The sequence below is a fragment of the Corticium candelabrum genome, chromosome 7 (assembly GCF_963422355.1).
Source record: "Corticium candelabrum chromosome 7, ooCorCand1.1, whole genome shotgun sequence".
In the NCBI taxonomy this organism is placed as follows: domain Eukaryota; kingdom Metazoa; phylum Porifera; class Homoscleromorpha; order Homosclerophorida; family Plakinidae; genus Corticium; species Corticium candelabrum.
The window spans coordinates 7,291,786-7,304,549 of NC_085091.1; the positions used below are offsets into that span (position 1 = coordinate 7,291,786).

The 12,764-nt window shown below is 44.8% G+C and overlaps 5 protein-coding genes across 6 annotated transcripts in view; 1 reads left to right on the forward strand and 4 right to left on the reverse strand.

Moving 5' to 3' along the window:
- The window catches only part of LOC134182091 (amine sulfotransferase-like), a 1,080-nt gene extending 790 nt beyond the window's left edge, over positions 1 to 290 (reverse strand). Inside the window, exon 1 of the mRNA XM_062649425.1 lies at positions 1 to 290. This exon is cut by the window's left edge and continues 790 nt beyond it. Within this exon, the coding sequence (XP_062505409.1) occupies positions 1 to 283 (283 nt within the window). The 5' untranslated portion in view covers positions 284 to 290.
- The window catches only part of LOC134181923 (uncharacterized), an 18,035-nt gene extending 9,075 nt beyond the window's left edge, over positions 1 to 8,960 (forward strand). The window contains exon 14 of one of the 2 annotated variants that reach the window (XM_062649219.1): positions 8,548 to 8,960. In XM_062649219.1, coding sequence (XP_062505203.1) covers positions 8,548 to 8,671 — 124 coding nt within the window. In that variant the 3' untranslated portion in view covers positions 8,672 to 8,960. The remainder of the gene's footprint in view (positions 1 to 8,547) is intronic. The other variant, XM_062649220.1, reaches the window with a different exon arrangement.
- On the reverse strand, positions 1,425 to 2,636 carry LOC134182379 (sulfotransferase 1C2A-like). The gene is given in 1 exon segment (XM_062649776.1): positions 1,425 to 2,636. A coding segment is annotated over 1 exon segment (915 nt). The 5' UTR covers positions 2,565 to 2,636; the 3' UTR covers positions 1,425 to 1,649.
- On the reverse strand, positions 6,508 to 8,028 carry LOC134181925 (sulfotransferase 1B1-like). Its single transcript, XM_062649222.1, has one exon. It carries the CDS (start codon positions 7,610 to 7,612, stop codon positions 6,698 to 6,700), a length of 915 nt encoding a protein of 304 aa, XP_062505206.1. The 5' UTR covers positions 7,613 to 8,028; the 3' UTR covers positions 6,508 to 6,697.
- A 1,243-nt stretch (positions 8,961 to 10,203) lies between the features above and the next one.
- LOC134181802 (52 kDa repressor of the inhibitor of the protein kinase-like) lies at positions 10,204 to 12,351 on the reverse strand. Its single transcript, XM_062649069.1, has 3 exons — positions 12,270 to 12,351; positions 10,494 to 11,788; positions 10,204 to 10,266 (listed from the first exon to the last, which is right to left on the reverse strand). The coding sequence occupies exons 1-3, from the start codon at positions 12,349 to 12,351 to the stop codon at positions 10,204 to 10,206; spliced, it is 1,440 nt and encodes a 479-aa protein (XP_062505053.1).
- Between the last annotated feature and the right edge of the window lie 413 nt (positions 12,352 to 12,764).

Here is a 12,764-nt window from a genome sequence, read left to right on the forward strand (position 1 = left end):
CTCGAGGAGTGGCCACTTGCTCTGCCTCTAGGTCGATTCCAATATCAGTGGCTGCTTCAACCCAAGGTATCACTTCCGTTATTTCTTCGAAATCCATGCTACCACGAGTCCTCAACTGGTGAACAATTTGCTGTACCCACGTCGTGCCTGCTTTGGCAGATGTAGTGACGAATACATCATCAGGACGAGGGGTAAAAGATAGACCACGCAGACGACCTTCTTTTGTAAACAATTTGGCCAACTTAGCCTCCACTTCGTTAACGCTTTTTGCGAATGCAGCCATGCCTCCCACGTGGATGTAAAGATGACGAAAACGTTGCTCGTGACACAGTGGGAGTCGCCCTGCCTCGAGCTCGTGATACCAACAGAGCCATGCCACTGTTGTGCACGTTTAGACCCAGTCTAGGGTGTGTAGCTCTAAAGTAGACATTTAATATGAATTTTTTAACTGAACTTTTAGGAAGACCAGCCATTGGCTGATAGGATTTCCTGTATAAATATATGAGAGATCCTTTATTGAAATGTATCATGGATAGAAGACACGCATATCTATCTATATCAAAATTTTTGTTGGACTTGTGTAAGAGCTGGACGTGGCGACACTCCTTCTTGCTTTTAGTGTGTACAACACATGCAGATTCAAAGCAAATGGAGAGCTCGAGGAACCAGAATGCTTGCAAAGAATCCTTCCAAATGACAATATCCAGACGGTGAGCAGTTTTGGCTATGCAGGCTTTCAGGAAGTCTGTAGCTCCAGCCAGGAAGATCGACAGTCATAACAAAGTTAGGTCTCAGATGATCTTTGAGAAACCTATAGTAACCAACTTGAGATCATCATCGTGTCTCTGTTTGTAAAGACCTCGGTTGAGCAGAACAGGGCAAGCGTTCAAGACATGGCAAAGGGACTGTGGCTGTTGACAAAGAAATACTGATACCAAACTGATTTCTTCCAGAGGTTCAAATTTATGGCTGTTGGTAGAGTGTCTTGTACGGCCTTCAATGACCATGTAATTAAATAAAAAGCAGTTGGGTAGATAGAGTTTTGAGGAAAGAGCCCGGCGTTCGGTTTCAACATCCAAGAAACATGCTGTTGTTCCTTCAACGGGAAGATCAGAGGTTATACTAAAGGTGGAAAAGATGACGTTGACTGGTGGCCTTTGATGCACCTCAACTTGGACTCCAATCTATCTATCTAGCTACACATAGATGTGTTTAAGGGTACATATACATAGCACATGCAGGCATCTCTACCTGCGTCCTAGTGTAGCAGTATTGAAACCTGAACCTGCGTACACTACGAAGAGTCTTGTAGACAAGTGTTCCTCTGTGTGTGTGTGTGTGTGTGTGTGTGTGTGTGTGCGCGCGCGCGCGCGCGCGCATGCGTGCGTGTGTTGTCTAGCAGGTAGCTCGATCTTCATTTCTGCCATAAGACATCTATTCTGTAGCAAACGGACATGAATAAATCCCAGTGGCATATGTCTTGTATTAAGACATCATTTATATCTATTCTACAAGTTATGCGTTCAAGACTCTGGATTAAAATAATATTTGTGTGCAGTTTTCATATGAACTTACAAACGACAGGTAGACTGGGCCTAGGCCGTAATCATGTGCTAACACTAGCCACACATAACTATAAATCCAAGAGCTCATTTTGTGAATGATGAATTTTTACGTAAATCCTCATAACAAGAGAATCCAGTTACGTCTTCCATGAGTTTCCAAGCATCATCAATAGCTTGGATCACCTCAGGTGATAGCATTGCCTTATATGCTTCATTTTTACCTTCATTTACGTTAGCTCCTCCACTGGCATCCTTTGGTACATCGATTGCTTCATTACGTTTGAACTTTACCAAATGACCATCATACTTGACTACATGTTTCTTCATGAACTCGAGACTTGATTGTTTCACCACTAGCTGATGAAGTTCTTCATCATCGGCACCACAGTTGATGAAAGTCGCAATCTTCTTCACAGATCCCAGATGATCTTCAAGCATGTCTTCATAAAACAACCAAAGAACATTTGAATCATGTCGATGAGGCCACCACGAGGCATAGAAGTGTCAGTATGAACTATTTTCCAATTTCGACTGTGGTTTACCTCTTGCCAGCCAAAATGACTTGACAAAGGTATTGACATCAATATCAGATGGTAGAAACCACCATCCAGCCAACATTTTGTAGAAGGAAGGAGCTACTGCTCGAGGATTCCTCATAACCACAATATACTTTCCTCCCTTTGGGCAATGATCATACCAACAATGAGTCTTAAATGCTCGAGGAGAGGCCACTTGCTCTGCCTCTAGGTCGATTCCAATATCACTGGCTGCTTCAACCCAAGGTATCACTTCCGTTATTTCTTCGAAATCCATGCTACCACGAGTCCTCAACTGGTGAACAATTTGCTGTACCCACGTCGTGCCTGCTTTGGCAGATGTAGTGACGAATACATCATCAGGACGAGGGGTAAAAGATAGACCACGCAGACGACCTTCTTTTGTAAACAATTTGGCCCCCTTTGCCTTCAATTCATCAACGCCTTTTGCAAGTGCAGCCATGCCTCACACGTAGCTACCTCTCTGGATTTATAGGCCTTGATCACGAGAACATTTCCCTCGTGACGCCGTGTAGTCTCGTTCCTAACTAGGTAATCCGGGGTATTTCTGCACGCTTTGAATTCAATTACTTCTCATTTCTTTCAACGGAGACAAGAGGGAACGTGTGAACACGCGCTGTATAGGTTATCGTTCTGTGCTTTAGGTAGCGGCAAAATACCTATGTTTGTGAGCCGGAAGAATTTTTTATCTAGTGTTTTTCATGCAAAGGTGAGCATCACGTTGTAGAACAAACCGTCTAACTTTTTAGCTAGCAAGTTGTTTGGTGACTTCATACTTTCCAAAGATAGATACACCACTATTGCTGCTCGTGCATATCGCAGAAGATAAACCATCAGCTGAATTAGCCGATCACGGGAAACTTCTGGTCATTTATGGGGGCCCTAGTAGGGTGCAAAGTGGATATCATATCATTTCATTGTAAATTGCTATATATACTAAGCAAAAGACTATCAAAGAAGCAGACATGGGTTTGTGAACGGTGCAGAGCCTGAGAGGAGAAGCAGAAGACACAATCAGTAATATCTAGGGAGGACCATAGTTAGCATTCACAGAAAACCTACAAAAACTTTAACTTTGCTTTGTGTATGCTCAAGTCGTAATTCTAACCGTTAGTAAACTACACACCAACCAGGTGTAGTGTTTGCAGCCATCAGAGGGAGAAACGGCAACTGTGCGGAATAGCCCCACCCCTGATATTTGACCCAAATGCAGAAAACGTCCAACCGCTTGATTGTATACCGTATTCGCCCGTAATAACGCCCATACCAAAATAACGCCCATGCCCGTATATACGCCCATGTGCGACAGGTCAGAACTTTCAGCCCGAGAAAACGCCCATGCCCAACTATACGCCTAGAATACGCAGGCGCAGACAAAGCAAAATGGGTCCGCAGAACATTCGTCTCCGTCTGTGTGCGTTTGATGAGCTGGTGTCAATGTTGAGTGAAAGTGCTTGCCGCTAGACTCATGTCTTCGTTGCAATTACCGCCCCTGATGCTCTTGACGGGCTTCAGTCCGACCACGTGTGTATAGTGTTTAGTTTCTGCATGTATGTTGATGCTGAATGGATACCAGTACCTTAGATCTTGCAAATGGATAATTGTAAGCGTTTGTGGTATTTCTGTCTTCAAGTATTTAGATGATGACTGGCCAGACGACAACATTTAGTGACCATGTATACGCCTAGGACCAAAATAACGCCCATGCCCTAGTATACGCCCAGAAAAAGTGTTTCTTTTCTATACGCCCAGGGCGTTATTACGGGCGAATACGGTAGTTTAGCTTTTAGGCCTCCCTTTGCTTTCGGTGGTCCGGCCGCGCGAGGATAGCAACGGGACCGTATCACGTGATGTTCTCTTCTCTATCCTCGCGCGGTCGGACCACCGAAAGCAATATATGCATGGTGCCAAGAACAGCCGTCCACGTATACTGCAGTAGTAAACGAAGAAACCATACGCAGGTAAACGCGGGACGCAATCTCTTGCAGAAGATACGGCTAATCTAAAAGTGTGCGGAATTACCCCGGATTAACCTAGAGAGTCTCCTGACCTAATCAAATTGATAAACGTGTTAGTGACCACCGCGTGTACAGTACCTCATTAGTTAACTTGTAGAAATAGACTACCGTACTGTACTCTTCTTTGCGTTGTGTTGCTTACCACGTGCGCTAGCTGTCACGTGTGCGTGTGGTTACATGCACTCGTAATACTTTTAGAGTAACAGAGGAGGACTGGGCACGAGTCTAATGTAGAAGCACGTGCAGGGCAAGTTGGTGTAGCTACAAAGAAGCATGATGGTGTAAATAGACTATTAGAGCGTGTGAACTCTATACTGCCAGCACTGCAAGACTAAAGTAGCAAGCAGCTCTCATTTCTGCCAGAAGTATCACTGTTTATAGAGAGACTCACTACTCAAATACAAGAGTAGGATATCCAATTTACAGGAACTTAAATTATCACTCACTGTGTCGACTAGAATCCACTAGAGGTAACAGCCAAGATTCCTCCCACGGCCGAATCATACTTTTTATGCAAACAGGGAATATTTGTGTTTCTTACTGCAGTGTGATCAACATCAACGTTTATTTCTTTGTCTATACCATACATGGACCAAGGGCGTCACGTCTTAGGGGCTAGAGAGGGCGCTAGCCCCCCCCCACTTTTTTAGGGCGTGGCTTGCTATATTTTGAGTCAATTCTATTTTCAACGTTAATTAAACAGAAGTGTAGCTTGTCTTTAGCTAAATTAGCTGATTCAGCATAGATGTAGTACTGCTATGAAGGACTGCCTGGAAATCGAGGCTAAATCTGATGTGCTTCGAATGCGACATTGCTAAGGAACTGGAGAGTAATATTGATGATCTTGTTTCACAATTTGGTGCTCTTTGTGACAGACGTCTTCCTCTACAATAGTTAGTAAACTTTTTGTAATGTTGATATTAAAAAGAATTTAATATATATGACGCCATGAATTACGTCACATATCTCAGCTTCAAATTTTCGCCCCCCCACTTTTGGGACCCATGTGACGCCCTTGCATGGACATGGACACATGCAGTAACAGAAAGCCTCCAGACGCTTTCCGGTATGTGCTACTGCACGTGACAGGTTTACGGGGTCAAAAGTAGGAGGAGCGAGCTGGAAAGCGTCTGGGCGCACTTCTATATATTGCAGACGAGTTCAGGGGCGGGAAAGCTATTAAACATGAAACGCTCCGCACCAATAGAAACTTCCCGCTCGCTCCGAGCGGTGGTTTTGATTGGTTTACAACAAGAGCAATACCACTTAGTTTACGGTTACAATTCTAGACATGCTAGGTAACGTTGTTAGGCACACAGGTAGGCTAGTATTACAACAGCTGCAGCGTTTCTTGCGATGGAGGTCTTCCCGAGTGAATTAGAAATCGAAGCTACCCCTCTACTACATAGACTGATCCTCGCAGATCCACCTCAGATGATTCAATAGCGGAAGCATGCAGTAGTAACTGTTTGCTGTACTCAATTCGTGATCGAAGCTGTGAAATCGTTGCAGCACCTCTGCCTACATGATATGTCGTCTGGCCCGATGAGACGACGTTCTCGCATGTTTTCGAACTGGCTAGGGCAAGTCTATGATATTCCACATGATGGTAAGTGTGTGCAACACTCTGCGTGTCTTTGGTAATGCAGACTGCTCTTTCCATCCAAGTCATTGCTTTCTCTCATGAGAGACCAGGTAGCAAGCTTGACAGAACACGGCGTAACAGTTGTAATGATAGGCGCTAGCTTGTTTGAAGACGAACAGATTCAACGTGGTGATGTCAGCGTCGTGTTTGGCAGTCCATTGGAGAAACGCCCTCCAACAGAGTCGATTCCGCGATCACGTCGTTGCTGTTGTACAGACGAAGTTCACTGCGTCGTTCAGTGGTTAGCCTGTTTTTGCTGAGTGTTTCGATGTTATTCGAATGGAACTGACTGATGAGTTACCTACATCGTATTACGATTGTAGACTCGTACCTAGTCCTCCTCCTCGCGCGCGCTCCACGTGTTTTGGCACGTGCTTTTGTTCCACTGGCGAGTGGAACAAAAGCACGTGCGAAAACACGTGGATCGCGCGCGAGGAGGCGGACTGGGTAGTGGAACAAAAAGCACGTGCCAAAACACGTGGAGAGCGCACGAGGAGGACTGGGTACGAGTCTATTACGATTGCATTGTGCAACCTAATGCAGTTAGACTTAATAGCTTTCCCGCCCCTGAACTCGTTTGTATTAGCAGTGCGCCCAGACGCTTCCCCGCTCGCTCCTCCTCCTTTGACCCCATATACCTGTCATGTGCGGTAGGGGGGAGTAGCATCTGGAACCGGGGCAACAGAGTAGACCAGTCCCACACGCGGTATTGATACCAATGATTTGTGTCTAATTATGATATATAATTATGTTGTGTCCAAGATTCTAGATTAAATATTGTTTGTGTGCAGTTTTCATATCACCATAGATTGAAAGCCCAAGTGACATAATAGACTGGGGCTATGCCCATGATCATGTGCAGATATAAGTCACACAAAACTAGAAAAACTATTCAGCACTAGCTCTGAATGCTCATTTTGTGAATGATGAATTTTTACGTAAATCCTCATAACAAGAGAATCCAGTTACGTCTTCCATGAGTTTCCAAGCGTCATCAATAGCTTGGATCACCTCAGGTGATAGCATTGCCTTATATGCTTCATTGTTACCTTCGTTTACTTTAGCTGCTCCACTGGCATCCTTTGGCAAACCGACTGCTTCATTGCGCCTGGACTTTACCAAATGATCATCATACTTGACTACATGTTTCTTCATGAACTCGAGACTTGATTGTTTCACCACTAGCTGATGAAGTTCTTCATCATTGGCACCACAGTTGATGAAAGTCGCAATCTTCTTCACAGCTCCCAGATGATCTTCAAGCATGTCTTCATAAAACAACCAAAGAACATTCGAATCATGTCGATGAGGCCACCACGAGGCATAGAAGTGCCAGTATGAACTATTTTCCAATTTCGACTGTGGTTTACCTCTTGCCAGCCAAAATGACTTGACAAAGGTATTGACATCAATATCAGATGGTTGAAACCACCATCCAGCAAACATTTTGTAGAAGGAAGGAGCTACTGCTCGAGGATTTCTCATAACCACAATATACTTTCCTCCCTTTGGGCAATGATCATACCAACAATGAGTCTTAAATGCTCGAGGAGTGGCCACTTGCTCTGCCTCTAGGTCGATTCCAATATCACTGGCTGCTTCAACCCAAGGTATCACTTCCGTTATTTCTTCGAAATCCATGCTACCACGAGTCCTCAACTGGTGAACAATTTGCTGTACCCACGTCGTGCCTGCTTTGGCAAGTGTAGTGACGAATACATCATGAGGACGAGGGGTAAAAGATAAACCACGCAGACGACCTTCTTCTGTGAACAATTTGGCCAACCTAGCCTTCAATTCGTCAACGCTTTTTGCGTGTGCAGCCATGCCTCCCTGAGTCCCACTGCTCACGAGAACATTTCCTCGTGACACAGTGATCGTGTTCCTAGAGTCAGGTGGTTAACACGTGTTGTTGCACATGACCTAGATGGATGTGCACACGTGATGATGGCTAGCGCACATGGCACCCAGCCGCCAGCGCAAAGGACTTGGGACGAGTGTAATGTAGAAGCACGTACAATCTCAGCGGACAAGCTACAAAGAAGCATGATGGTCTAGGTCTAAATACAACGATACAGTAACTAGTCTAGGTACAACTTGACCTACAAGCGACGGTCTAGCTAGCTAGAGTCCGTTGATAGCAATATTATTTCCGCCCTATATGTCTCATCTGGCAACCACATTTTCCACGGGCTCTCTGAACGGACTTTAGTAGATCATTAAACATGTGAACTCGCCTCTGTAGCCTATGCGTGGTGGAAGCCAACAGCCGAAGGTGTGGTGTGTGTGCGTGCGTGGTGTGTGTGTGTGTGTGTGTGTGTGTGTGTGTGTGTGTGTGCGTGCGTGCGTGGTGTGTGTGTGTGTGTGTGTGTGTGTGTGTGTGTGTGTGTGTGTCTGTCTGTCTGTCTGTTTCTGTCTTTCTGTCAAATACATATATTTTTCAAATCCACAGAAATTTCCATCAAGAGCTTAATTGAAAGCTAGTCTGTCTGTCTGTTTGTCTGTCTGTCGTGTGTGTGTGTGTGTGTGTGTGTGTGTGTGTGTGGTCTGTGTGTGTGTGTGTGTGTGTGTGTGTGTGTGTGTGTGTGTGTGTGTGTGTGTGTGTGTGTGTGTGTGTGTGTGTGGTCTGTGTGTGTGTGTGTGTGTGTGTGTGTGTGCGCGCGCGCGTGTGTGTGCGCGTGTCACCTTTTAATATCTACTATATATACAGTCTATGTATTCTCTCATCTGTAGTATTCACTGCGTTGTTCCTGTTCCGTTAGGCGTTATTCACACATTGATCCTCTATGGGGTGCGCAAACAAGTTCAATAGACGAATGGATTCCACAGTCACCCGATGACATTGACGTGTCTCGTTTGGAATTGCCAGACAATTTCAATTTCTGATTGTGAAGAAGCAATTAGCATTGTGATTTCTATAACTTACTAGGCGTGTAATACGCGTGCAAAAAACAGCAAATATACCAAGAAATCATTAGATTTGTTGTTGTTGTTATTGTTGTCTATTTGCAAGTTTATGTTATTAGAAGCGTCCAAAAATGATGATTTTGTAAAGGCTTACTTCTAGGATTGATCCAGTGATCCAAACTTCAGTCTAAATTCTTGCATTTAATTTTTTATTACGTAACTACACTGCTGTACACGTTAAGCACTGGAAACGCGCGCATTCATTCACTGGAAACCTGGACATACCTAGAACTGGAGAACGGCTCAAACCTATTCTAGTCATTGACTCCGCCAACGGAAGTCAAAAGGGGGAGGAGCTGGCTGCACGAGACTATGCATCAGAGCCGAGGACTATGCATCGCGAAGAGCGCGAGGGGACTGGACACATTGAGTGGCGAGATAAACTGTAAACCGTATTTCAATGGCTAGCCCGTGGCGGAGCCAAGCCGACAAAAAGAGGGAGGTCCTTTTGATGGCCTGATCTAGACTTACATTGACATAATGTACATTTTACATTTAGAGACTTCCGTAGGATCACTTTCGTAATGTTTATGGCTGTATCTCCACTTGTTGCTCTTTAAACATGTTTAACGTTAAACACGTTTAGACTCTAAACATGCAGGGGCGTAGCCAGGAATGCCCCAAAATATGGAAAGGGGATTTCCGGATTTGATACAGCAATAGCCACGCCTGCAATCGGTGGATCGCCGGTAAATTTAGCTTTACTTAATGATTTGACCTCTAACTTAAATATTTAACAGTCACTAGCCAGTATTAGGTCACGAGTGTGCGTACGCATAGACTCCAACAATGTCATACGTATTTGCACTATATGCAGGGCCGGATCCAGTTGGGGTGTTCAGGGGGTTGCAACTCCCTCTTTTCCAATAGGCGTGGTTCAATAATTTTATATAATTCCATTAGCAAAGAGAAAATTAAGAATGCTATAAATAACTGCTACCAGGTGAACCCCCTCTTTCAAAAATTCCTGGATCCGGCCCTGTTATGAAACTGGTCTGAAGATAATCTATTACTCTGAACCTTCTTTGTCACTAACTAAAGTATCCTGCAGAAGCATTCTACGAGGATGTTGTCTCGAAAATATGTTAATAATTTCATCTAAATTCAGATCCATGCCATAGTTAACGTGCATGAGTGCCAACCCAGTCAGTCTCTTCTCAGCCATTGTTGTACGCAGGTATGTCTTAAGCCTCCGTAGAACGCTAATGCTCCTCTCGCATTCACAGCTGGTGACTGGCAAGGTAGAGACAATTCGCAACAATTGGCGGATGTTTGGAAACATAGTCTCATCAGCATGGAAAAGAGACTTTGAAAGCGACGAAGGTCACTCAGCTGAGAAGCTCTTCCCCTTACACTTCCTTACGTGTAGCTCCTGCTGAAATGTTGATGGATTGGGGTGGTCGTCCGCGTAGAACTAGGCAAGCTGGTGTGCAAGGTCCGTCGTGCTCTGCTCATGCTCTGGACTCATTAGGACAGACGGAACGTGCGACAGAGCCATCGTCCGTCAACTTCTTCTGAATTTCAGAGAAGCAACTATTAATATGTGCTATCATTTCATCCAGAAATGGAACTGTTAAATCCCTTCTATAGTAATCTTCCGGGGTTAGGGACGGCACATTACTTCTAAAAGTCTGTCGAGCGCAACGGCGTGGAATTGAAGGCAATGAAGCATTGATTGTCTCCGCCAAACCAACTGCAGTGGCGTACAATGTTTTGTGAAAATATCGATGTCTTCTCTTACTTCATACAGAGCAGTCTTGACGCTATCAACTTCAACATAGGTGGAGCAGATGTCTTGGGATCTGCCTTGCAAGGAAACTGTCAAACCCTTCACAAAGTCAAAGCAGGCATGTGCTACTACTAACGCCATTACAAACTCGAACTGCGTGATTGAAGTCAGAAGAGTTGCAGCTTTACTAGATGGCTCTGCATTCCAACCTTGACCAGTGCTGACAACTTCCAGTGTAGTGACTACCGAAGGCAACAGCTCCATAAAAACTTGGAAAGATTCCATTCTGGCAACCCAACGAGTTTTGCATGTGTTAACCAGTTTTGTTCTTCGACCTTGATCTACATGTAGCTCTTTTATATGTACCTGAAGCTCTTGTTCTCGTTTTGGAGACAAACTGAAGAAAAGGTAGATCTGATCTAAAGTGCCTTGCATGTTGCGAATCCCCTGCACCTTACAAGCAGCAACGATACATAGGTTGAGGATGTGAGCTGCACAGTGGACATAAATTGCTTTAGGATGAATACGCTGAATGCGAGCAGCAGCTCCTTGATACTTTCCCGCCATTTTCCCGGCTCCGTGGTAACCTTGTCCGCGTAGATTATTGACATCAAGGGAGTGCTTTTCCAGTGCACACAGTATATTCTGGGCAATTGCCTCACCACTAACGCCAGAAGCACAATGCAAAAACTCCAAGAAGTGTTCCTGAACAAGACCTGATTTATCAACAAACGGAATGATGAGTGCAAGCTGTTCCTTGTTGGCTGCATCAGCAGCCTCGTCTGCACATACTGCAAAGAACTTGGCTTCTTTAACTTCCTGAACAATTTTTTTCTGTATCCATTGGCTAGTAGCTGCAATTAAATCATTTTGGATAGTTGGAGAATGATATTGCGCATTTCTAGGTGCAGTTGCAAGGTGCTCCCTGAGAATTTGATCACCAGCATCCATACCAAACCAAAGGAGTGCTTGAAAATTCCTAGAATTGCATACATGCTTAGACTCCTCATCTGTTGCAAGCTTGCTCTCACAATGACCTCTTAGAGCAATGTTCTGCCTACCACAGAATATAACTGCTTTGAGAATACTCCTCAAAATGGCTCTGTTTCTCTGAATGACATCGAAAGCTTGAGTTTGCAATTGCTGCTCAACAGACGAATGTCCGTCCTCCATTTGGCCTATGTATGCTGCAGAATCTTCCATTGCTACTCTGTGAGTCGCCTGCACATTGTTTTCTTGAAGTGTTTGTTTCGCACGAGTAAAACATGTCATGGGAGTTGTTACCAACTGTCCAAGGGACAAGCGGCCTTTGGCAAAGAGAACACAGTTCACACAGAAGCCCCCATCGAAAATCCGAGAGTAGGCCAACCAGGGGTACTCTCTTAACCATGGATGCTGAAATGACCTGATTTTACCGTACTCTTTCTTGCTAGGAAACTTGAATTCGGAAGTTGGCCGGAAGGCGTTAGTGAGAAGCCAGTACTTCCTTTCATCAGTGAGTGAGCAAAGATAATTCGTACTGTACCTTCCTAGGTCAGGGCAATTGTTAGACTGGGAGCAGCAGGCTGCTGAATGAACCGGGGTTGACTGTTCACTGCAAGTCGGTGGAGAAAGTACGGAAGAAGACGCGGAAGACAAACGGAAACGACAGCCGAGGCCTGTTGCGACAAAGATTGATATGAGCTCTATTTGATGAATTAAGTGCAGGTCAGCTAGCCCATAATGCATGCTTCACAACTGACCTACAAATAACCTAGTAGCGCAAAATACAGGCAACAAACGAGTTACCTGTTGTTTCAGCTTCATCTTCCGTTCTCTTGACGAAACCAAACGACAGTGACAGTAGCGACGACTGTTCTCGCTTCTTCATCGTAATTTATTTTTCTAAAGACCTACAGTTTCGCGAATCGGAAAAAGGGCTTACGCAATGCAGTAGACACACCCACCCTCTTGGGGGGTTTCCGGGCAACGTCGAAACATGCCTGGCTACGCCCCTGACATGTTTCATGTTTAGCCACTTGTCCTGGGCTATTAATAAAAGAACTATCTGGGACTTTGTTGTACCGCGCGAATTCGTTTCTTGTGCGCCAAACAGTCGGAGATCGTCTTCTGGTCGTCTGAAAAACCATCAGAGACATGAGTCTCTGTCTTCGCCGAAATCGTTCTCTCCTGACCCTCTGCATCAGTCTACGCACTCTCTGGCATTGCCTAGTTCTGTCTTCTTCCAATAGTCTCCAAAAGAAAGAACAGCGCGAAAGAACTAACATCCATCGTCGTGGAACG